General features: G+C 41.4%; 1 protein-coding gene across 1 annotated transcript in view; it reads left to right on the top strand.

Annotated features, from left to right (window-relative positions):
• LOC124258419 (sodium-coupled monocarboxylate transporter 1-like) overlaps window positions 1-25,137 on the top strand; it is a 31,086-nt gene that overhangs the window by 687 nt on the left and 5,262 nt on the right. The window contains exons 2-11 of the mRNA XM_046692516.1: window positions 1,130-1,198; window positions 11,495-11,546; window positions 11,966-12,033; window positions 13,240-13,320; window positions 14,761-14,834; window positions 16,093-16,227; window positions 16,748-16,883; window positions 17,436-17,521; window positions 18,487-18,602; window positions 18,835-18,905. Of these exons, the coding sequence (XP_046548472.1) occupies window positions 1,130-1,198; window positions 11,495-11,546; window positions 11,966-12,033; window positions 13,240-13,320; window positions 14,761-14,834; window positions 16,093-16,227; window positions 16,748-16,883; window positions 17,436-17,521; window positions 18,487-18,602; window positions 18,835-18,905 (888 nt within the window). The remainder of the gene's footprint in view (window positions 1-1,129; window positions 1,199-11,494; window positions 11,547-11,965; window positions 12,034-13,239; window positions 13,321-14,760; window positions 14,835-16,092; window positions 16,228-16,747; window positions 16,884-17,435; window positions 17,522-18,486; window positions 18,603-18,834; window positions 18,906-25,137) is intronic.

The following is a 25,137-nucleotide window of genomic DNA, read 5'->3' as shown; positions in this document are numbered from 1 at the left end:
CTCTAGCTGGGGTTCTGTCTAGTTGGAGAATCGAGGCTGGTTCTTCCCTCTCTGTACCTCCCAGGAGTTCAGTCTGGTTTTAGAATCGAGGCTGGCCTCCCTCTCTGTATCTCCCAGGAGTTCTGTCTAGTTGGACAATCGAGGCTGGTTCTCCCCTCTCTGTGCCTCCCAGGAGTTCTGTCTGGTTGGATAATCGAGGCTGGTTCTCCCCTCTCTGTGCCTCCCAGGAGTTCTGTCTGGTTGGAGAATCGAGGCTGGTTCTCCCCTCTCTGTGCCTCCCAGGGGTTCTGTCTGGTTGGATAATCGAGGCTGGTTCTCCCCTCTCTGTGCCTCCCAGGAGTTCTGTCTGGTTGGAGAATCGAGGCTGGTTCTCCCCTCCGCGTGCCTCCCAGGAGTTCTGTCTAGTTGGAGAATCGATGCTGGTTGTTGTTTGTTGTGTGGGAATTAGTGAGTGAGTGAGTATGGTTTTACGCCGCCTTTAGCAGTATTCCAGCAAACGGGAGCAGGACAAAAGCCACCCACACAAAAACCACCCGGACAAATGCCACCCGGACAAAAGCCACCAGGATAAATGCCACCTAGGACAAAAGCCACCAAGTTATTTTACCATTACAGAGAGGACAATTGCCACCCTTCTTGACTTTAATGTTGATTTTGTTGTAAAATTATGTAGACTTTGATGAATAATTTGGTTTCTTATAAAAAAATATTCACTTGATTTTCGGGGGTTCACAAATCGTACCCATGTGGGGAATCGAATCCGGGTCTTCGGTGTGACGAGCGAGGGCTTTAACCACTGGGCTACCCCATCGCAATACTCTTGTATTTTGTCGTTACGTATACGTATTTTATTTCTGTAAACAGCAGTGGAACCAAACGATTGTCTGAACATTCCTTAATGTTGACAGTTCTAATGCTTATCAGAAAGATGGTGAATTTTTACTAATCTCCTGAGTTTGATTCAGAAGAAGGAAAAACCGGTAATTGTTTGTTCATAATAGCAATCACCTAATTGTCTGGTTTTCACTTGTATATTTACATCTGTCATGAAACAATAACAACGTGGCGATTGCCAGCGTTAACGGAAACATTAATCTATCATTATAATATCGAGGTTTCATTGTTTTAGTATCTCGAGAAACGGTTCAACTCCCGCGCGGCCAGGCTGACAGGGACCAGCATGATGATTGTCAAACAAGTAGGTACTGTAAACATAATGGTGATTATCAAACAAGAAGGTAGTGTATACAGTATGGTGATTGTCATACAAGTAGCTACTGTAAACATAATGGTGATTGTCAAACAAGAAGGTAGTGTAAACAGTATGGTGATTGTCATACAAGTAGGTAGTGTAAACAGAATGATGATTGTCAAACAAGAAGGTAGTGTAAACAGCATGATGATTGTCAAACAAGTAGGTAGTGTAAACAGTATGATGATTGTCAAACAAGTAGGTACTGTAAACAGTATGATGATTGTCAAACAAGAAGGTAGTGTAAACAGCATGATGATTGTCAAACAAGTAGGTACTGTAAACAGTATGATGATTGTCAAACAAGTAGGTAGTGTAAACAGCATGATGATTGTCAAACAAGAAGGTAGTGTAAACAGTATGATGATTGTTAAACAAGAAGGTAGTGTAAACAGCATGATGATTGTCAAACAAGTAGGTACTGTAAACACCATGATGTGTGTCAAACAAGAAGGTAGTGTAAAAGAGTATGATGATTGTCAAACAAGAAGGTAGTGTCAACACCATAATGTTTGTCAAACAAGAAGGTAGTGTAAACAGCATGATGTTTGTCAAACAAGTAGGTAGTGTAAACAGTATGATGATTGTCAAACAAGAAGGTAGTGTAAACAGCATGATGATTGTCAAACAAGTAGGTACTGTAAACAGCATGATGTTTGTCAAACAAGAAGGTACTGTAAACACCATGATGTTTGTCAAACAAGAAGGTAGTGTAAACAGCTTGATGTTTGTCAAACAAGTAGGTAGTGTAAACAGTATGATGATTGTCAACCAAGAAGGTAGTGTAAACAGCATGATGATTGTCAAACAAGTAGGTAGTGTAAACAGCATGATGTTTGTCATTCAAGAAGGTAGTGTAAACAGCATGATGTTTGTCAAACAAGTAGGTAGTGTAAACAGCATGATGTTTGTCAAACAAGTAGGTAGTGTAAACAGTATGATGATTGTCAACCAAGAAGGTAGTGTAAACAGCATGATGATTGTCAAACAAGAAGGTAGTGTCAACACCATAATGTTTGTCAAACAAGAAGGTAGTGTAAACAGCATGATGTTTGTCAAACAAGTAGGTAGTGTAAACAGTATGATGATTGTCAAAAAAGAAGGTAGTGTAAACAGTATGATGATTGTCAAACAAGTAGGTACTGTAAACAGCATGATGTTTGTCAAACAAGAAGGTAGTGTAAACACCATGATGTTTGTCAAACAAGAAGGTAGTGTAAACAGCATGATGTTTGTCAAACAAGTAGGTAGTGTAAACAGTATGATGATTGTCAACCAAGAAGGTAGTGTAAACAGCATGATGATTGTCAAACAAGTAGGTACTGTAAACACCATGATGTTTGTCATTCAAGAAGGTAGTGTAAACAGCATGATGTTTGTCAAACAAGTAGGTAGTTTAAACAGCATGATGTTTGTCAAACAAGAAGGTAGTGTAAACAGTATGATGATTGTCAAAAAAGAAGGTAGTGTAAACAGCATGATGTTTGTCAAACAAGTAGGTAGTGTAAACAGCATGATGTTTGTCAAACAAGAAGGTAGTGTAAACAGTATGATATTTGTCAAAAAGTAGGTAGTGTAAACAGCATGATGTTTGTCAAACAAGAAGGTAGTGTAAACAGTATGATGATTGTCAAAAAAGAAGGTAGTGTAAACAGCATGATGATTGTCAAACAAGTTGGTACTTTAGAAAGCATGATGATTGTCAAACAAGTAGGTACTGTAAACATAATGGTGATTGTCACACAGTAGGTACTGCAAACCGCATGTTGATTGTGACAAAAGTAGGTAGTGTAAACAGCATGATAATTGTCATACAAGCAGGTACTGCAAACAACATGATGATTGTGACACAAGTAGGTAGCGTAAACAGCATAGTGATTGTCACACAGTAGGTACTGCAAACCGCATGTTGATTGTGACACAAGTAGTTAGTGTAAACAGCATGATGATTGTCATACAAGCAGCTACTGCAAACAACATGATGATTGTGACACAAGTAGGTAGTGTAAACAGCATGGTGATTGTCACACAGTAGGTACTGCAAACCGCATGTTGATTGTGAAACAAGTAGGTAGTGTAAACAGCATGATGATTGTCATACAAGCAGGTACTGCAAACAACATGATGATTGTGACACAAGTAGGTAGTGTAAACAGCATGGTGATTGTCACACAGTAGGTACTGCAAACAACATGATGATTGTGACACAAGTAGGTAGTGTAAACAGCATGATGATTGTCATCTAAGCAGGTACTGCAAACAACATGATGATTGTGACACAAGTAGGTAGTGTAAACAGCATGGTGATTGTCACACAGTAGGTACTGCAAACAACATGATGATTGTGACACTAGTAGGTAGTGTAAACAGCATGATGATTGTCATACAAGCAGGTACTGCAAACAACATGATGATTGTGACACAAGTAGGTAGTGTAAACAGCATGGTGATTGTCACACAGTAGGTACTGCAAACAACATGATGATTGTGACACAAGTAGGTAGTGTAAACAGCATGATGATTGTCATACAAGCAGGTACTGCAAACAACATGATGATTGCGACACAAGTAGGTAGTGTAAACAGCATGATGATTGTCATACAAGCAGGTACTGCAAACAACATGATGATTGTGACACATGTAGGTAGTGTAAACAGCATGATGATTGTCATACAAGTTGGTAGTGTGAACAGCATGATAACTGTTACACAACGAGTAACTGTAAACAGCATGGTGATTGTCAACAAGTAGGTACTGTAAACAGCATGATGATTGTTTGCTTTTGTAGGTACTGTAAACAGCATGGTGATTGTCATACAAGTAGGTAGTGTTAACAGCACGATAATAACCAGCAAACAGGTACTGTTACGGTTTAAAATTTGCCGTGACAAAAGGTTTAAAAGTTACCTTTGAACCCTGCCTTTTGTATCTTATCCAAGCTTTTTGTATATTATTACACAAATTAGACTCACTTAATCCACTGTAACAACAACATATCTGGTTTTGTGTATTTTATTCTCTTTCATGTTATAATCCCCTATTCATTGTATATACATACTTAAAATCACTCTGGCTTCATGTACATCACTAGTATATATATATATATATCCTGTATATCTGTTAGTTAGCTTTCACCTGACGAAGGGGCAAGGAAAAGCCCAGAAATGTTGTGTATACAATAAAGAAGAAGTTGACATCCATAATCTGTTGTCTTAAGGCATGATGCTTGTTGCACAAGTAGGCACTGTAAACAGCATGATGATTGTCAGCAAGTAGGTAGTGTAAACACCATGATGATTGTCACAGCAAGTAGGTACTGTAAACAGCTTGATAATTGACAGCAAGTAGGTACTGTAAGCAGCATGGTGATTGTCAGACAAGTAGGTAGTGTAAACAGCTTGATAATTGACAGCAAGTAGGTACTGTAAACAGCATGATAATTGATTTGCAAGCAAGTAGGTAGTGTAAACAGCATGACAATTGTCAGCAAGTAGGTAGTGTAAACAGCTTGATGATTATCAAACAAGTAGGTAGTGTAAACAGCATGATGATTGTCAGCAAGTAGGTAGTGTAAACAGCATGATGATTGTCAGCAAGTAGGTAGTGTAAACAGCTTGATAATTATCAGCAAGTAGGTAGTGTAAACAGCTTGATAATTGACAGCAAGTAGGTACTGTAAACAGCATGATGATTATCAGCAAGTAGGTAGTGTAAACAGCATGATGATTGTCAGCAAGTAGGTAGTGTAAACAGCTTGATGATTGTCAACAAGTAGGTAGTGTAAACAGCTTGATAATTGACAGCAAGTAGGTAGTGTAAACAGCATGATGATTGTCAGCAAGTAGGTAGTGTAAACAGCATGATGATTGTCAGCAAGTAGGTAATGTAAACAGCTTGATAATTGTCAGCAAGTAGGTACTGTAAACAGCTTGATAATTATCAGCAAGTAGGTAGTGTAAACAGCTTGATGATTGTCAGCAAGTAGGTAGTGTAAACAGCTTGATAATTGTCAGCAAGTAGGTAGTGTAAACAGCTTGATAATTGACAGCAAGTAGGTAGTTGTAAACAGCATGATGAGTGGTAGTGTAAACAGCTTGATGATTGTCAACAAGTAGGTAGTGTAAACAGCTTGATAATTATCAGCAAGTAGCAAGTAGGTAGGTGTAAACAGCTTGATGATTGTCAGCAAGTAGGTAGTGTAAACAGCTTGATAATTGTCAGCAAGTAGGTAGTGTAAACAGCTTGATAATTATCAGCAAGTAGGTAGTGTAAACAGCTTGATAATTGACAGCAAGTAGGTACTGTAAACAGCATGATTATTATCAGCAAGTAGGTAGTGTAAACAGCATGATAATTGTCAGCAAGTAGGTAGTGTAAACAGCATGATGATTGTCAGCAAGTAGGTAGTGTAAACAGCATGGTGATTGTCAGCAAGTAGGTACTGTAAACAGCTTGATGATTGTCAGCAAGTAGGTAGTGTAAACAGCTTGATAATTATCAGCAAGTAGGTAGTGTAAACAGCTTGATAATTGACAGCAAGTAGGTACTGTAAACAGCTTCATAATTGACAGCAAGTAGGTAGTGTAAACAGCATGATGATTATCAGCAAGTAGGTAGTGTAAACAGCTTGATAATTATCAGCAAGTAGGTAGTGTAAACAGCTTGATAATTGACAGCAAGTAGGTAGTGTAAACAGCATGATAATTGACAGCAAGTAGGTAGTGTAAACCGCATGATGATTGTCAGCAAGTAGGTAATGTAAACAGCATGATGATTGTCAGCAAGTAGGTAGTGTAAACAGCTTGATAATTATCAGCAAGTAGATACTGTAAACAGCATGATAATTATCAGCAAGTAGGTAGTGTAAACAGCTTGATGATTGTCAGCAAGTAGGTAGTGTAAACAGCATGATGATTGTCAGCAAGTAGGTAGTGTAAACAGCTTGATGATTGTCAGCAAGTAGGTACTGTAAACAGCATAATGATTGTCAGCAAGTAGGTAGTGTAAACAGCTTGATAATTGTCATACAAGTAGTTACTGTAAACAGCATGATGATTGTCATACAAGCACGTACTGTAAATAGCATGATGTTTGTCTACATCTTTTGTTCTATTTTTTATCTCGCATCTTTATTAACTGTTGTGTATCTTTTAAGTGCAGCACCATGTATTTGTTATCATGCAACACCTCACATACCCAGCTTTGTGACAAAAAAAATTCCATGCTAGTAATTGTTAGGACTCATGGGGTTCATTGGGTTTCCATGGTTACCATGCATTTTAATTGTATCACGAAAAATATATTATGCCTTTATGTAACTAAACATAGCTTTCCAAGAGTGTTTACAGGTGTTCATGTGATCCTTGACTCGGGTGATAAAATACATGTGGATAAACACCCTCAAGGTCAAAGGTCAAGGTCACATCCCTCAGTTGTGTAGTTAAACTGGACTAAAAGTCAATATGGGCAGTTTATACAATTTCTAAGAGCCGATTGCATTATAAGTTCAATTAGGGTGGTTCTTATCGGGGTTCCATTGTTAAATGTGCCAAGGATGGGATCTAATTATGAAGGACCTTCAGATATTTTAGATATTTCCAAAGGTCAAAGTCATGGTTCAAATAAATCATAAACGCATTACATTACACAAATGTGTTAGTGATTGACTTATAGCATGCCTATAAGTTGGTTGTTTAAAAACAAGTAAATGTAGATGGTCAAAGGTCAAAGTCACATGAACATAACGTTATATTTTATGCTCAGTCATATGTTTCATACAGCACGCCAGTAAAGGTATGATCAATTCAGACACAAATGGTTGTCAGGACACAATGAAAGCATATTATGTTGTATTTTACAGTTATATAATTATCCTCAGATGTAATCATCCCTCACAACATCATTTATAAGAGCATAGGAAAGATCAACATGTTAGACAAAATGGTTTCCAGATATCACATTCAGAAAAAGAATTTGCAGTGATAAAACAAATGATGTCAGTGACACGGAAACATATACCAACAGCAAACTTTTAATGAAGAGAAATCCTGAAACCTGAAAATCTGAACGACTGAAACTGAAACTGCGTCAAGCTCATGTGAACAACATCAAACACATTCTACCAAGGGTCTTCATATTGTACTTCAGAGTTAGCCTTTTCGTTTTGGGAATTCCGTTTATAAATAACCATCGCCACGGCATGTGTTGTACATTTCCTATCAGTGGTTTCCTCATTCTGATCGAACTTGTCAATAGCTGCATCCATAAATGATGATCTATCATCGGAAAGAGGTAGAATTCCATGTGGAACATAGGTGCCATTTGAGCGAGTTTTCTCACTTATAGCAACCGAAGTCAAAAATCGTCTCGTTTCATCATATGACATACTGTAGTATATGGATCATTTTATTGCTGCCAGTTGCATGATGCACATGGGCAGCTAATGCCAGCGTAAGTGGAGTACGTATATTCCGAGCGAGAGCAATCATTGTGTGACATATAGCAACCACACGACAGTCAATCATGCACCCATTGTCATCACTGAAAACTGAATCATGATATCCACATATACATGCATTTTGGATTAAAACGGGCACACCTCTTCATATCAATTTCATTCCAGGAGCTGTAGTAATCTGTATCATCCTCAACTTCAGACATGGCATTACGTAGAATCCCTGCAGCCTTGTGGGTATCTTGAGAATCTGTTTCTTTAAAACTCACGTTTTGCCCGTTACTGTTCATATCCGGCTGCATTGCACCATTTCTCAAAGACTTTGCCAACTGTATGGCCTTCCCCACCGGCAAATAACTTGCCCGTACAATAGTTTTCAGACCGGAAAGAGGAATGAAGGTTATTTCATCACAAAATAAACTTGACAGGCTGTCTTTCAGTTTCCATGAGCGATAGCGCTCAGCATTTTCAACTATGCTCTCTCTTAAGAGATCCACGTATCGTTACACTAAGTCTCCAAATCAGTGACGGAGGTTGTTTGTTGCAACAAGAGTGATGCTGTAAGTTCTTGTTGAAGGATATCAAATGCTCCGCCATATTCAGAGACAAACTGGTTTTTTTTACCGTTTGTCTTCTCACAGATAAAACATTTCTATCTCATGCCAACAATATCATCTCCTCGAGATGTTGCTGCATCCAATACTTTTGACCTCTTACTTTCACCAGTGCCAGTTGATGGTATCTCTTTTATATATATATATATCTTTTTCTTTCCACATATGAAACATTGCTCTCTTATGTAGAATTCTGCTGTTTGCGTGTGTAACAATATTTTGGAATCATGAGTTTGTCCGTTTGCAGAAGCTGTGTTTGTTACGTTTGGGAGTCGGGCGATGTGAGATGCGTGAGTGTATTCTGATCGACACCTGATATGATATGATGTTCCTGACTTCAAACTGAGTAGCTCATCTTTGAAAGGTCTTAAATGATGAAAACTCACATCCTTTTGTATTTGAGCAACATCCCAAATTTTCCAATACCTCTTTCTGTTGATTCTTTCACATAGTCTCCGTATGTGCTGTCTGTCAGACTATGCAAACATATAATACAGAAAGAAATGTCCAATACTCATTGCGTTTCTCAGCTGGTTCATCCATGGTCTGGAAATCTTATTAATCATGTGAAGAAAAAAAAAAGCAAAGTATTACCATGAAATATCCCAATTTCAATTTACATCAGTCATGTGGTTCAAAGAAAAAAATTCGGTGGGGTAGCCGAATGGTTAAGGTATTCACTAGTAACGCTGAAGACCCGGGTTCGATTCCCCACATGGGCACAATGTGTGAAGCCCATTTTTGGTGTCCCCCGCCATGATATTGCTGGAATATTGCTGAAAGCAGCGTAAAACCAAACTGACTCACTCACTCACTGAGAAAAATGCATTGTACATAAAACATCTAAAATAATGACTGGTCCCTTGAAAGAGTCCTTCTCTCATGTTGGGGAATTACATTTGTTTTTTAGAAAAATAATGATCTACTTCACAAATGCATATGCAAAACTGCTCTTTGTTATTTCAGATGTTTTTATTTCTTTCAGTTGATTGTGATTTTTGATGCCATGTCATGCAGAATCTTACCTTGCAACAAATGTCTGCCAAATGATTTCTGTCGTCTGCTACTGTCGGTCATTGTGGAAAGGGAGCAGTTATTGCACACAGTTGTGCACTATTTTGTTCATATCGTAAACCATAACCTTTCCTTTACCAAAAAGCATGTAATATTCATTAGGCATACACAAATCATAATTTCAGTCTAGACTCAATACATTTTGATCTGACAATGACCTTGACCTTTGGAAATATCTGAAGGTCACACATAATTAGATCTCAACTTTAGCACGTTTAACAATGGGAGCCCAAAAGAACCCCACTAATTGAACTTATCATTTAATCGGTATTAGTCAAGATTCACTAAATGAAAATGGCCTTGACCTTTGACCTTGAAGATGTCTTTCCTCATGTATTGGGTATGCAGGTTGCATAATAGCATAAACACTTGTAACTAGCATGTTTCCTGATGTTTAACCTTCTGAAAATATTTTTTTCAGAATGTTGATTTTATGGGGTTTCTTACGATACCAAATACTTGGTGCTGCACATACAATGCACTCATCAGTAAAAAAAAGATGCAAGATAGAATATGGACTTTTGAGGCAGATATAGCTACAAATTCGATTGTTGTGACCTTGACCTTTAACATTGATCTTGACGTTTTACATGTGTTGAAAGAGCAGTGCTTGAGGTATCAGAAACATTCACAACATTGAGAGAAAATACTTGTTCATTGTCAAGACTTAGTCATTGATATGTAGCAGTCATGTTCTCTGAAAAATAGCATGGTTACCATGGAAACTCCCCATGTTGCCTGACACTATCAAATCTGTATATGAACGTTGTACTCGTATAGACGTGGCGCTCTATGTACGTAGACACGTGACTCTATCTTTGTTTTACTTATCTTGTACTTGTAGACACGTGGCTGTATGTACGTTGTACTTGTAGACACGTGGTTGTATGTACGTTGTACTTGTAGAGGCGTGGCTGTATGTACGTGTTACTTGTAGAGATGTGGCTCTATGTACGTTGTACTTGTAGACACGTGGTTGCATGTACGTTGTACTTGTAGAGATGTGGCTGCATGTACGTTGTACTTGTAGACACGTGGTTGTGTGTACGTTGTACTTGTAGAGATGTGGCTCTATGTACGCTGTACTTGTAGACTCGTGGCTCTGTGTATGTTGTACTTGTAGACACGTGGCTCTGTGTATGTTGTACTTATAGACACATGGCTCTGTGTACGTTGTACTTGTAGACACGTGGCTCTATGTACGCTGTACTTGTAGACACGTGGCTCTGTGTACGTGTTACTTGTAGACACGTGGCTCTGTGTATGTTGTACTTGTAGACACGTGGCTCTGTGTATGTTGTACTTGTAGACAAGTGGCTCTGTGTATGTTGTACTTGTAGACACGTGGCTCTTTTTACGTTGTACTTGTAGACACGTGGCTCTGTGTACGTTGTACTTGTAGACACGTGGCTCTGTGTACGTTGTACTTGTAGACACGTGGCTCTGTGTACGTGTTACTGGTAGAGATGTGTCTCTATGTACGTTGTACTTGTAGACACGTGGCTCTGTGTATGTTGTACTTGTAGACAAGTGGCTCTGTGTATGTTGTAATTGTAGACACGTGGCTCTGTGTATGTTTTACTTGTAGACACGTGGCTCTTTTTACGTTGTACTTGTAGACACGTGGCTCTGTGTACGCTGTACTTGTAGACACGTGGCTCTGTGTATGTTGTACTTGTAGACACGTGGCTCTTTTTACGTTGTACTTGTAGACACGTGGCTCTGTGTACGTTGTACTTGTAGACACGTGGCTCTTTTTACGTTGTACTTGTAGACACGTGGCTCTATGTACGCTCTACTTGTAGACAAGTGGCTCTGTGTGCGTTGTACTTGTAGACACGTGGCTCTTTTTACGTTGTACTTGTAGACACTTGGCTCTGTGTACGCTGTACTTGTAGACACGTGGCTCTGTGTATGTTGTACTTGTAGACACGTGGCTCTATGTACGCTGTACTTGTAGACACGTGGCTCTGTGTACGTTGTACTTGTAGACACGTGGCTCTGTGTACGTTGTTTTTGTAGACTCGTGGCTCTGTGTACGTGTTACTTGTAGACACGTGGCTCTGTGTACGTTGTACTTGTAGACATGTTTCATCCCAGGTGATCTATATGGGCGTGGCGTCACTTGCTCCATCGACGGCTCTAGAAGCAGGTAGGTTTGTAATTGTAACACATCACTAGTTCACAATCACAATCAAACGTGAGGTCACCTTACATAGCTATATATTTGTAAACGATATGCTCTGCATACAGCTGTTGGCCAGATGCCGTCTTCATGATGTACATAAGTTATGTAATATATAAAGTGATATATAAAGTGATATATGAAGTGATATATTAAGTGATATATGAAGTGATATATGAAGTGATATATAAAGTGATATATAAAGTGATATATAGAGTGATATATGAAGTGATATATAAAGTGATATATGAGGTGATATATATAGTGATATATAAAGTGATATATAAAGTGATATATAAAGTGATGTATAAAGTGATCTTCACAAAAATAACATCTATAATAGCTGTATGCATTATCTGCTATTTTTCTATTCATGTTTCAAACAGTGACCGGGTTTCCAACATGGGCCACGATAATTACGATCGGTCTCGTAGCCACCTTCTACACGTATCTGGTAGGTGAATCACACTGTGAGCATATGTCCACCTTCTACACGTATCTGGTAGGTAGATCACACTGTGACAATATGTGTATCTTCTACACGTATCTGGTAGGTAGATCACACTGTGAGCATATCTGTATCTTCTACACGTATCTGGTAGGTGAATCACACTGTGAGCATATGTCTATCTTTTACACGTGTCTGGTAGGTAGATCACACCGTGAGCATATGTCTATCTTCTCGAGGTATTTTGTAGGTGGTTCACAAGTAGAACATATACACAAAGAACTTAGTTAAGCTCCCCTGACATATCTCACGATTGAATGAGCCCCTATCTCGGAGTATACCTAGGACATGATTATTCGTCGTGTGCAACAAAGGGATTCTCCTGTACAGAACCTGGCCCAATTAGAAGCTGCTTTACATGGCGTGCACTGCCCCTTCAGAGGATCAGGAGGCTGACAGGGGGTATGAGGAGGACAGTGCTGGCTGTCATACATTTTGAATACATTCAACATTAAACATTCCAGGGTCATACTTGTACAGACACGGTTTTGTATGAAAATCAGTAGTTCTTTTCATCATAGTAGTTATCATCATAAAATCAACATGGACCCCAATCATTTTGTCGTTTTTTATGAGTCAAAGGATATTACGGGTCCATCGTGGTCACCACGAGAAGTTTTATGTACGTGTTGAAAACCTATCATTGCAAAAACCCAGGGGTGCCTAATTTAGTTGTTTGTGTATACTCTCACCTCATCGGTATGTAGATAACACGGTGGAAAATTCTTTGATGAAAAAGTTTGATGCAGCTTACTGAATAGTCGGGTTTAATAGATGGGCTGTATTATAAAGGTAAGTCAGGTTTTATAGATGGACTGTATTATAAAGGTAAGTCAGGTTTAATAGATGGGCCGTATTATAAAGGTAAGTCAGGTTTAATAGATGGGCTGTATTATAAAGGTAAGTCAGGTTTAATAGAGTGGCTGTATTATAAAGGTACGTTTATAAGTTAGTGCTTGAAGCAGGTGCTCGTGCTCGGTGTACTTGTATTGCCCTGTGGCTGACACTCGCCAAGACTTCATACAACCTGAAGTCCGCTGTTCACTTGTTAACAGACACTGACAATACGAAATTACTCTGAATGAATCTCACGTGGCAGAAAGCAAATCATTTTTCAGGTCACCTGCGAATATTGAAACAACTTTATTTCAGGGAGGAATGAAAGCAGTTGTATGGGCAGACGTGTTTCAGGGCGTCGTGATGCTTGTCGGAGTACTGGCCATAATCATCAGGGTCAGTTTGGGCTGTTATTCTAATGAATATGATGTATTTAATAAGTAACCTCATGGGAAACATTATCCTTCTGAAAAGGTAAAATGTAATAAGAACATACGGATGCATAAAGAGTGTTACATTTAGAGTGTGTACAAATGTTACATTTAGAGCGTGTACAAATGTTACATTTAGAGTGGGTACACTTGTTACATTTACAGCGGGTACAAATGTTACATTTAGAGGGTGTGCAAATGTTACATTTAGAGTGGGTACAAATGTTACATTTAGAGTGCGTGCAAATGTTACATTTACAGTGGGTACATATGTTAGATTTTGAGAGGATACATATGTTACATTTAGAGTGGATACAAATGTCACATTAAGTGGGTACAAATGTTACATTTAGAGCGGGTACACATGTTGCACATAGAGTGTGTACAAATGTAACATTTAGAGTGGGTACAAATGTAACATTTAGAGAGGGTGCAAATGTAACATTTAGAGTGGGTACAAATGTAACATTTAGAGTGGGTACAAATGTTAAATTTAAAGTGGGTACAAATGTTACATTAGAGTGGGTACACTTGTTACATTTAGAGTGGATACAAATGTTACATTTGGAGTTGGTACAAATGTAATATTTAGAGCGTGTACACATGTTACATTTAGAGTGTGTACAAATGTTACATTTAGAGTGGGTACAAATGTTACATTTAGAGTGAATACAAATGTTACATTTAAATTGGGTACAAATGTTACATTTAGAGTGAATACAAATGTTACATTTAAATTGGGTACAAATGTTACATTTAGAGTGAATACAAATGTTACATTTAGAGTGGATACATTTAGAGTGGATACAAGTGTTACACTTAGAGTGAGTACAAATGTTCCATTAAGAATGGGAACAAATGTTACATTTAGAGCGGGTACAAATGTTACATTAAGAGTGGGTACACTTGTTACATTTATAGTGGGTACACTTGTTACATTTAGAGTGGGTACAAATGATACATTTAGAGTGGATACAAATATAACATTTATAGTGTGTACAAATGTTACATTTAGAGTGTGTACAAATGTTACATTTATAGTGTGTACAAATGTTACATTTAGAGCGGGTACACATGCTGCACATAGAGTGGATACAATGTTTCATGTAGAGTGGGTACAAATGTTACACATAGAGCGGGTACAAATGTTACACATAGAGCGTGTACACATGTTACATTTAGAGTGTGTACAAATGTTACATTTAAAGTGGGTACAAATGTTACATTTAGAGTGGGTGCAAATGTTACATGTAGAGTGGGTACAAATGTTACATTTAGAGTGGATACAAATGTTACTTTTAGAGTGCGTACAAATGTTACACATAGAGTTGGTACAAATTGTACATTGAGAGAAAGTAGAAACGTGACAAGGTTTGATGGATTGTGGACCTCCTTCATATTGCAGGGAACGTATGCTGTCGGCGGGTTAAGTGAGGTGTGGAGAATCAACGAAGAGTGGGGTAGGATTCAGTTCTTTGAGTAAGTATAGAACCTACTTGTTGAAACTTCCCAGGGGTTCATGTGTGTGTGCGTGTACGTGCGTGCGCGCGTGCGTGTGTGTTTGGGTTTAATCAGGACTTATAGACATACATGTTCAGTGATAGAGGAGGCTTATCATATATTTTGAAAGATCACGTACCCATTTCAGTAAACCCATATTTCTTGAATTTTGGGAATAAGTTCATTCCACCCGCTTGAACTCATCAATTAACCTTGCCATGACAAACCATGACTGATGCTGAACTGTCCTGTCCGATTCAGTCACCTTCAGTCCGAAGATTCACTAATTCCAAACCATTTCACATACGCCCTGAGTGAGAGAGCCATTCTGCACCTGGAATGATTTTGTGTTTTTTTATAATTATCCATCATTCCTAGGGACGAAATGAGTGTTTTTACATGACATGGTGTTTCCACATGGCATGGTGTTTCCACATGACATGGTGTTTCCACATGACATGGTGTTTTTACATGACATGGTGTTTCCACATGACATGGTGTTTACATGACATGGTGTTTCCACATGACATAGTGTTTCCACATGACATGGTGTTTCCACATGACATGGTGTTTCCACATGACATGGTGTTTCCACATGACATGGTGTTTCCAACCATCTCCACAGTACAGATATTTCAATGTCTCTCTAGATGTCAGCGTACTCGCTGGACTCACTGACTGTATCGGCACTGCTGGGAAGTTGCTATCTCTGCCAGGAGTATAGGGAGTTTGGAGAAAAACCAGCAGAGGTGCTACCTACCAAGTAGCTCCAAATGGCCCAATCGGCTACCACAGCCCACTAAAAAATAGTAGATTTTGCAAAAAACTAGTCCGGAAGATACAAAGTAGTCTAACACAGGCCCCCGGTGGAAGTGCACTCCAAGTAGAGATATGCAGGTGTATGGATAGAGAACAATGCCAGGAACCAAGCTATCGCGCGAGCCTATACCGAGATCCAATCGCGTCGTTTGTCGCGTCGGGAGGCGAAGAAGAAGTACCACATATCCCAAGCCTGATATATGCAAATCCGAGGCAGTATAGACTCCGAGATACAAACAGGAACAGACTCAAGTTCTGAAACAAAAGCAGAGACACGCACAGAGACAACTTCCGACATGGCTTATATCTGGCTTGGGATATGTGGTACTTCTTCTTCGCCTCCCGAAGCGACAAACAACACGATCGGATCTCGGTATACCACTCCCTATAGTACTCTTCCATAATGTTCCTGTTTCAGCTTTAATCCCGACCCTACTGTGTCTTTCTGGTCACTGGTCATCGGTACAACAATCACCTGGTCCTACACATATGGACTGAGCCAGGTCACTGTCCAGCGGTACTGCATGCTACCCACGCTGCGACAGGCAAGACTGTAAGTTACATTCTGACTCATCTGCATCACGAAAATGATCACCAAGAAGATGCACAGATGGTGTTCATGGGGACGGCCGTTTGTTTACCTGAATGTTCTTTCTCTGAAGTAATCTATGGACCCGTGAAGATCCGGGTTGGAGTTGGTCTTCTCAACCCATGCTTATCTACACTTGTGAAGATCCAAGTTAGAATTGGTCTTCGGCAATCCAAGCCTGTCGTTAGAGAGCTTCAGGTGGTCAGACACTCTGACTTGGTTGACACACGTCATCGTATCCCAGTTACGTAGATAGATGTTTATAATGCTGATCACTGGATTGTTTGGTCAAGTATGGATTATTTACAGACCGCCACTATACAGCCTAAAACTGCTGAGTGCGGTGTCTTTTCACATGTTCTTCTCAGCATACATCCAGTTTCCTAACCACTGTTTTCACTTTAACCTCTTGTCATTTGAAGTGGACTGTTTAACTCAGTGTAATTAGTAGCGGGAACAGTGTGATGTTTTGGGGTTTTTTCAGATCGGTGGTTCTAAACATTGTCGGGGTCATTCTGTTGATGACATCTGTGTGCCTGGCGGGGATCATCATGTTCGCCTACTACGCCCAGAAAGGATGTGATCCCTTGTCAGATAACAAAGTCAGCAACCCGAACCAAGTAAGATCTTCAAGTCTAGTCCTGTCTCTGTCATTTGTTTTCACCTGTTTCCTTGTCTCTGCCAATATGTCGCATCATCACCAAGACTACTAAGCGTTCCAATATTACACATGTGTTGAACGAATTGCATTGGCTGCCGTTTAGGGCCAGAATCGACCTTAAGATCCTCTGTCTGACATACAAATGTTTCCACACGCAACATGCTCTCAAAACTCACAAAATCTACTGGTCATCCCATCCTACAAACTGAAATCCTTTGGATGCCGTTCGTTTTCCTAAGCTGCACCTGTGCTTTGGAACTCTCTCACTTGTGACATTAAAAGCTCTGACACAACCGACACTTTTGTTATTATAAATGAGTATATGTAGATGCCCTCTCTGTTTTCACCCTTGAGAACTGGTGTAACCAGACAGATCCAGTATTTACTGATCAGACTGACGGTCAAGGTCAGATGGTCAGACAGACAGATGGATGACCATTTCTGGTGTCCCCGCCCTAATATTACCATACTCTTGCCATGAAGTTGACCTCATTGACTCTCTTTATTCCAGCTGGTACCTTACTTCGTGATGGAAGTGCTTGGCTATCCCGGTCTCCCGGGACTGTTCATCTCGTGTCTCTTCAGTGGAGCACTCAGGTAGGTTATGTTCATTGTCGTGGAGCACTCAGGTAAGTTCTGTTCATTGTCGTGGATCACTCAGGTAGAGACTGTTCATTCTAGTGGAACTCGCGCAAAGAAACAGATCGTTGTCGTGGATCACTCAGGTAGAGACTGCTTATTCTAGTGGAACCGTCGCGTAGAAACAGTTATTCATCATGGAGCTCTTAGGTAGAGACTTTTCATTATGTGCAAGTCTCGCGTAGAAACTGTACGTTGTTGTTGACTTTCATGTCTGGGCCGGGTAGGGTAGCCTAGTGGTAAAGGCGTTCGCTCGTCAGGCCGAAGACCCGGTTTCGCTTCCCCACAAGGGTATAATATGTGAAGCCTATTCCTGGAGTCCCCCGCCGTGATATTACCGAAAAATTGCTCAAAGCGGCGTAAAACTAAAGTCACTCACTCATGTCTGGTCCATAGTCTAAGAAGCTGAGACTGACATGCTTCCCCTTGACTGTCGTATGTTGATCACTTCCCCTTGAATCACTACAGCACCATGTCGTCGTGTCTCAGTGCTCTGTCTGTCGTATGTTGAGTGTGCCATGCTTCCCCTTGAATCACTACAGCACCATGTCGTCGTGTCTCGGTGTTCTGTCTGTCGTATGTTGAGTGTGCCATGCTTCCCCTTGAATCACTTCAGCACCATGTCGTCGTCTCTCTGTGCTCTGTCTGTCGTATGTTGAGAGTGTCATGCTTCCCCTTGAATCACTTCAGCACCATGTCGTCGTCTCTCTGTGCTCTGTCTGCCACCATGTGTGTTGAGTGCTCTGTGTCATGTTTCCCCTTGAATCACTTCAGCACCATGTCGTCCTCTCTCACTGCTCTGTCTGTTGAATGTTGAGAGTGTCATGTTTCCCCTTGAATCACTTCAGCAACATGTCGTCATGTCTCAGTGCTCTGTCTGCCGTATGTTTAGTGTGTCATGTTTCCCATATGAATCATTTCAGCACCATGTCGTCGTCTCTCAGTGCTCTGTCTGCCGTGTGTTGGGAGGATTTCTTCAAACCAGTCCTGGGAGACAGACTCACAGAAGCTCAGGAGACACTCATCACCAAGCTGCTTGGTAAGATGTTAGACCTCACACTCTTCTTCAAATATTTACAAACTGACAATAGTATTTGATGTTAGGTTTGTGCTATATACCACTTTTGTATTGGGCGAGTGGTTGTTCAGATGACCGTGAAACTGAAGCGTATGAAGGACATAATTGAGTTACATTTGTTACGAGAATCTTCGTGATCAATCAGAAGTGATAAGTCACAGTCATAATATATAACATTTCCTTTACTTCACAGTGCTGTTTTTTGGCGCCGCGGGTATTGGAGTGTCTTTTATGACCATGCATCTGGGTGGAACAATATTACAGGTGAGATCAGGGATATAGTGTATAAAGATCTCAGGTGAGGACAGGGGATAAACAGTAGTAAGATCTCAGGTGAGGACAGGGGATAAACAGTAGTAAGATGTCAGGTGAGGACGGTGGGTAAACTGTAGTAAGATCTCAGGTGAGGACAGGGGGTGGATCGTAGGTAGATCTCAGGTGAGGACAGGGGGTAAACTAATAAGATCTCAGGAGAGGACAGGGGGTAAACTGTAGTAGGATCTCAGGAGAGGACAGGGGATAATCTGTAGTAGGATCTCAGGTGAGGACAGGGGATAATCTGTAGGAAGATCTCAGGTGAGGACAGGGAGTAAACTGTAGTAAGATCTCAGGTGAGGACAGTGGGTAAACTGTAGTAAGATCTCAGGTGAGGACAGGGGATAAACAGTAGGAAGATCTCAGGTGAGGACAGGGGGTAACCTGTAGGAAGATCTCCGTTGAGGACAGGGGATAAACTGTAGGAAGATCTCAGGTGAGGACAGTGGGTAAACTGTAGTAAGATCTCAGTTGAGGACAGGGGATAAACAGTAGGAAGATCTCAGGTGAGGACAGGGGGTAACCTGTAGTAAGATCTCAGGTGAGGACAGGGGATAAACTGTAGGAAGATCTCAGGTGAGGACAGGGAGTAAACTGTAGTAAGATCTCAGGTGAGGACAGGGGATAAACTGTAGGAAGATCTCAGGTGAGGACAGGGGGTAACCTGTAGTAGGATCTCAGGAGAGGACAGGGGATAAACTGTAGGAAGATCTCAGGTGAGGACAAGGAGTAAACTGTAGTAAGATCTCAGGTGAGGACAGGGGATAAACTGTAGGAAGATCTCAGGTGAGGACAGTGGGTAAACTGTAGTAAGATCTCAGTTGAGGACAGGGGATAAACTGTAGGAAGATCTCATGTGAGGACAGGGGGCAACCTGTAGTAGGATCTCAGGAGAGGACAGGGGATAAACTGTAGGAAGATCTCAGGTGAGGACAGGGAGTAAACTGTAGTAAGATCTCAGGTGAGGACAGGGGATAAACTGTAGGAAGATCTCAGGTGAGGACAGTGGGTAAACTGTAGTAAGATCTCAGGTGAGGACAGGGGATAAACTGTAGTAAGATCTCAGGTGAGGACAGGGGGCAACCTATAGTAGGATCTCAGGAGAGGACAGGGGATAAACTGTAGTAAGATCTCAGGTGAGGACAGGGGGTAACCTGTAGTAAGATCTCAGGTGAGGACAGGGGATAAACTGTAGGAAGATCTCAGGTGAGGACAGTGGGTAAACTGTAGTAAGATCTCAGGTGAGGACAGGGGATAAACTGTAGGAAGATCTCAGGTGAGGACAGGGGGTAACCTGTAGTAGGATCTCAGGAGAGGACAGGGGATAAACTGTAGGAAGATCTCAGGTGAGGACAGGGGTAAACTGTAGTAAGATCTCAGGTGAGGACAGGGGATAAACTGTAGGAAGATCTCAGGTGAGGACAGTGGGTAAACTGTAGTAAGATCTCAGTTGAGGACAGGGGGATAAACTGTAGGAAGATCTCATGTGAGGACAGGGGGCAGTAGTAGGATCTCAGGAGAGGACAGGGGATAAACTGTAGGAAGATCTCAGGTAAGGACAGGGAGTAAACTGTAGTAAGATCTCAGGTGAGGACAGGGGATAAACTGTAGGAAGATCTCAGGTGAGGACAGTGGGTAAACTGTAGTAAGATCTCAGGTGAGGACAGGGGATAAACTGTAGTAAGATCTCAGGTGAGGACAGGGGCAACCTATAGTAGGATCTCAGGAGAGGACAGGGGATAAACTGTAGTAAGATCTCAGGTGAGGACAGGGGGTAACCTGTAGTAAGATCTCAGGTGAGGACAGGGATAAACTGTAGGAAGATCTCAGGTGAGGACAGTGGGGACAGGGGATAAACTGTAGTAAGATGTTGAGGACAGGGGATAGTAGGATCTCAGGGACAGTGGGACAAACTATAGTAGGATCTCAGGAGAGGACAGGGATAAACTGTAGTAAGATCTCAGGTGAGGACAGGGGTAACCTGTAGTAAGATCTCAGGTGAGGACAGGGGATAAGGAACATCTCAGGTGAGGACAGTCTGTAGGAATAAGATCTCAGGTGAGGACAGTGGGTAAACTGTAGTAAGATCTCAGTTGAGGACAGGGGATAAACTGTAGGAAGATCTCAGGTGAGGACATGGGGTGAACTGTAGTAGGATCTCAGGAGAGGACAGGGATAATCTGTAGTAGGATCTCAGGAGAGGACAGGGATAATCTGTAGTAAGATCTCAGGAGAGGACAGGGGATAAACTGTAGGAGGACATCTCAGTAAACTGAGGACAGGGACAGGGATAAACTGTAGTAAGATCTCAGGTGAGGACAGGGGCAAACTGTAGTAAGATCTCAGGAGAGGACAGGGGATAAACTGTAGTAAGATCTCAGGTGAGGACAGGGGGTAACCTGTAGTAAGATCTCAGGTGAGGACAGGGGATAAACTGTAGGAAGATCTCAGGTGAGGACAGTGGGTAAACTGTAGTAAGATCTCAGTTGAGGACAGGGGATAAACTGTAGGAAGATCTCAGGTGAGGACATGGGGTGAACTGTAGTAGGATCTCAGGAGAGGACAGGGGATAATCTGTAGTAGGATCTCAGGAGAGGACAGGGGATGATCTGTAGTAAGATCTCAGGAGAGGACAGGGGATAATCTGTATTAAGATCTCAGGTGAGGACAGTGGGTAAACTGTAGTAAGATCTCAGTTGAGGACAGGGGATAAACTGTAGTAAGATATCAGTTGAGGACAGGGGATAAACTGTAGGAAGATCTCAGTTGAGGACAGGGGATAAACTGTAGTAAGATCTCAGTTGAGGACAGGGGATAAACTGTAGGAAGATCTCAGGTGAGGACAGGGGCAAACTATAGTAGGATCTCAGGAGAGGACAGGGGATGAACTGTAGTAAGATCTCAGGTGAGGACAGGGGGTAACCTGTAGTAAGATCTCAGGTGAGGACAGGGGATAAACTGTAGGAAGATCTCAGGTGAGGACAGTGGGTAAACTGTAGTAAGATCTCAGTTGAGGACAGGGGATAAACTGTAGGAAGATCTCAGGTGAGGACATGGGGTAAACTGTAGTAGGATTTCAGTTGAGGACAGGGGATAATCTGTAGTAGGATCTCAGGAGAGGACAGGGGATAATGTGTAGTAAGATCTCAGGAGAGGACAGGGGATAATCTGTATTAAGATCTCAGGTGAGGACAGTGGGTAAACTGTAGTAAGATCTCAGTTGAGGACAGGGGATAAACTGTAGTAAGATCTCAGTTGAGAACAGGGGATAAACTGTAGGAAGATCTCAGTTGAGGACAGGGGATAAACTGTAGTAAGATCTCAGTTGAGGACAGGGGATAAACTGTAGGAAGATCTCAGGTGAGGACAGGGGGTAAGCTGTAGTATGATCTCAGGTGAGGACAGGGGATAAACTGTAGGAAGATCTCAGGTGAGGACAGGGGGCAACCTATAGTAGGATCTCAGGAGAGGACAGGGATAAACTGTAGTAAGATCTCAGGTGAGGACAGGGGATAAACTGTAGGAAGATCTCAGGTGAGGACAGGGGGTAACCTGTAGTAGGATCTCAGTTGAGGACAGGGGATAAACTGTAGGAAGATCTCAGGTGAGGACAGGGAGTAAACTGTAGTAAGATCTCAGGTGAGGACAGGGGATAAACTGTAGGAAGATCTCAGGTGAGGACAGTGGGTAAACTGTAGTAAGATCTCAGTTGAGGACAGGGGATAATCTGTAGTAAGATCTCAGGAGAGGACAGGCCATAATCTGTATTAAGATCTCAGGTGAGGACAGTGGGTAAACTGTAGTAAGATCTCAGTTGAGGACAGGGGATAAACTGTAGGAAGATCTCAGTTGAGGACAGGGTATAAACTGTAGGAAGATCTCAGGTGAGGACAGGGGGTAAGCTGTAGTAGGATCTCAGGTGAGGACAGTGGGTAAACTGTAGTAAGATCTCAGGTGAGGACAGGGAGTAAGCTGTAGGAAGATCTCAGGTGAGGACAGGGAGTGGATCGTATGCAGATCTCAGGTGAGGACAGGGAGTAAACTGTAATAAGATCTCAGGAGAGGACAGGGGATAAACTGTAGTAGGATCTCAGGAGAGGACAGGGGATAATCTGTAGTAAGATCTCAGGTGAGGACAGGGAGTGGATCGTAGGCAGATCTCAGTGAGGACATGGGTAAGCTTTATGAACATCTCAGTTGAGGACAGGGAGTGGATCGTAGGCAGATGTCAGTGAGGACATGGGTAAGCTTTATGAACATCTCAGGTGAGGACAGGGATAAGCTGTATGAAGATCTCAGGTGAGGACAGTGGCAGATTGTAGATATGTCTTACAGGTGAGAACGGTGGTTGATTGTAGGAAGATTTTACAGGTGAGGACAGTAGTAGACTGTAGGAAGATCATACAGATGAAGACAGTGGTAGATTGTAGGAAGATCTTACAGGTGAGGACAGTGGTAGATTGCAGGAAGATCTTACAGGTGAGGACAGTGGTAGATTTTAGGAAGATATTGCAGGTGAGGACAGTGGTAGATTGTAGATATATGTTACAGGTGAGGACAGTGGTAGATTTTAGGAAGATATTGCAGGTGAGGACAGTGGTAGATTGTAGGAAGATCTTACAGGTGAGGACAGTGGTAGATTGCAGGAAGATCTTACAGGTGAGGACAGTGGTAGATTTTAGGAAGATATTGCAGGTGAGGACAGTGGTAGATTGTAGATATATGTTACAGGTGAGGACAGTGGTAGATTTTAGGAAGATATTGCAGGTGAGGACAGTGGTAGATTGAAGGAAGATCTTACAGGTGAGGACAGTGGTAGATTGAAGGAAGATCGTACAGATGAGGACAGTGGTAGATTGCAGGAATATCTTACAGGTGAGGACAGTGGTAGATTGTAGATATATCTTACAGGTGAGGACAGTGATAGATTGCAGGAAGATACTACAGTTGAGGACAGTGGTAGATTTTAGGAAGATATTGTAGGTGAGGACAGTGGTAGATAGGGGGGCTTGACTGACCCACATGAGTTGATGACATCATGGAGATAGGACAGGGCTATACACGATGGCCAATAAATATGCCTGTCACTTATACCGTTATCTGATGATTATATGATGTGACTTCTAATTGGTAATGACCCCAGCATGTGTAGCCCGAATGTTCTTAGTCTCTGAATCTCTGGTCTACCTAGGGCTCCTTTTCAATTTAAATGGGCTTGTTTGTCACTATCAAAATTATATATATTCAGAGACTAAGCATTAGTCTGACATGTAACACGTGTTGTTCTTTGCTTTCACTACTAATGCATGTTGACAGATGATGATATCATAATGAAACATCATGATGTACACTTTTCATTAAAACTGTAGCTCGTCTAAACTGGACACTACTCATAAACTCAGTTGATGTACTTATGCAACAGTAGCCGCTTGAACACATACATGTGAACCATATTTCCAGTCGAGATTTTGTGATGTCAAATGGTGTGTCTCAATTTCACATGTTGTGATGTCACCAGGTATGTCTCAGATTCACATGTTGTGATGTTACCAGGTGTGTCTTAGCATCACATGTTGTGAGGTTACCATGTGTCTCTCAGATTCACATGTTGTGATGTTACCAGGCGTGTCTCATCTTCATATGTTGTGATGTTACCAGGTATGTCTTAGCTTCACATGTTGTGATGTTACCAGGCGTGTCTCATCTTCAAATGTTGTGATGTTACCAGGTATGTCTTAGCTTCACATGTTGTGATGTTACCAGGCGTGTCTCAGCTCCATATGTTGTGATGTTACCAGGCGTGTCTCATCTTCACATGTTGTGATGTTACCAGGTGTGTCTCATCTTCATATGTTGTGATGTTACCAGGTATGTCTTAGCTTCACATGTTGTGATGTTACCAGGCGTGTCTCATCTTCATATGTTGTGATGTTACCAGGTATGTCTTAGCTTCACATGTTGTGATGTTACCAGGCGTGTCTCAGCTTCATATGTTGTGATGTTACCAGGCGTGTCTCATCTTCATATGTTGTGATGTTACCAGGCGTGTCTCAGCTTCATATGTTGTGATGTTACCAGGCGTGTCTCATCTTCATATGTTGTGATGTTACCAGGCGTGTCTCATCTTCATATGTTGTGATGTTACCAGGCGTGTCTCAGCTTCATATGTTGTGATGTCACC

Source organism: Haliotis rubra, unplaced genomic scaffold (genome assembly GCF_003918875.1).
Source record: "Haliotis rubra isolate DU_JTF1 unplaced genomic scaffold, ASM391887v1 Scf692, whole genome shotgun sequence".
Lineage (NCBI taxonomy): Eukaryota > Metazoa > Mollusca > Gastropoda > Lepetellida > Haliotidae > Haliotis > Haliotis rubra.
Note: the sequence above shows the minus strand (reverse complement) of the source record. Positions and strands in the feature narration are given on the sequence as shown.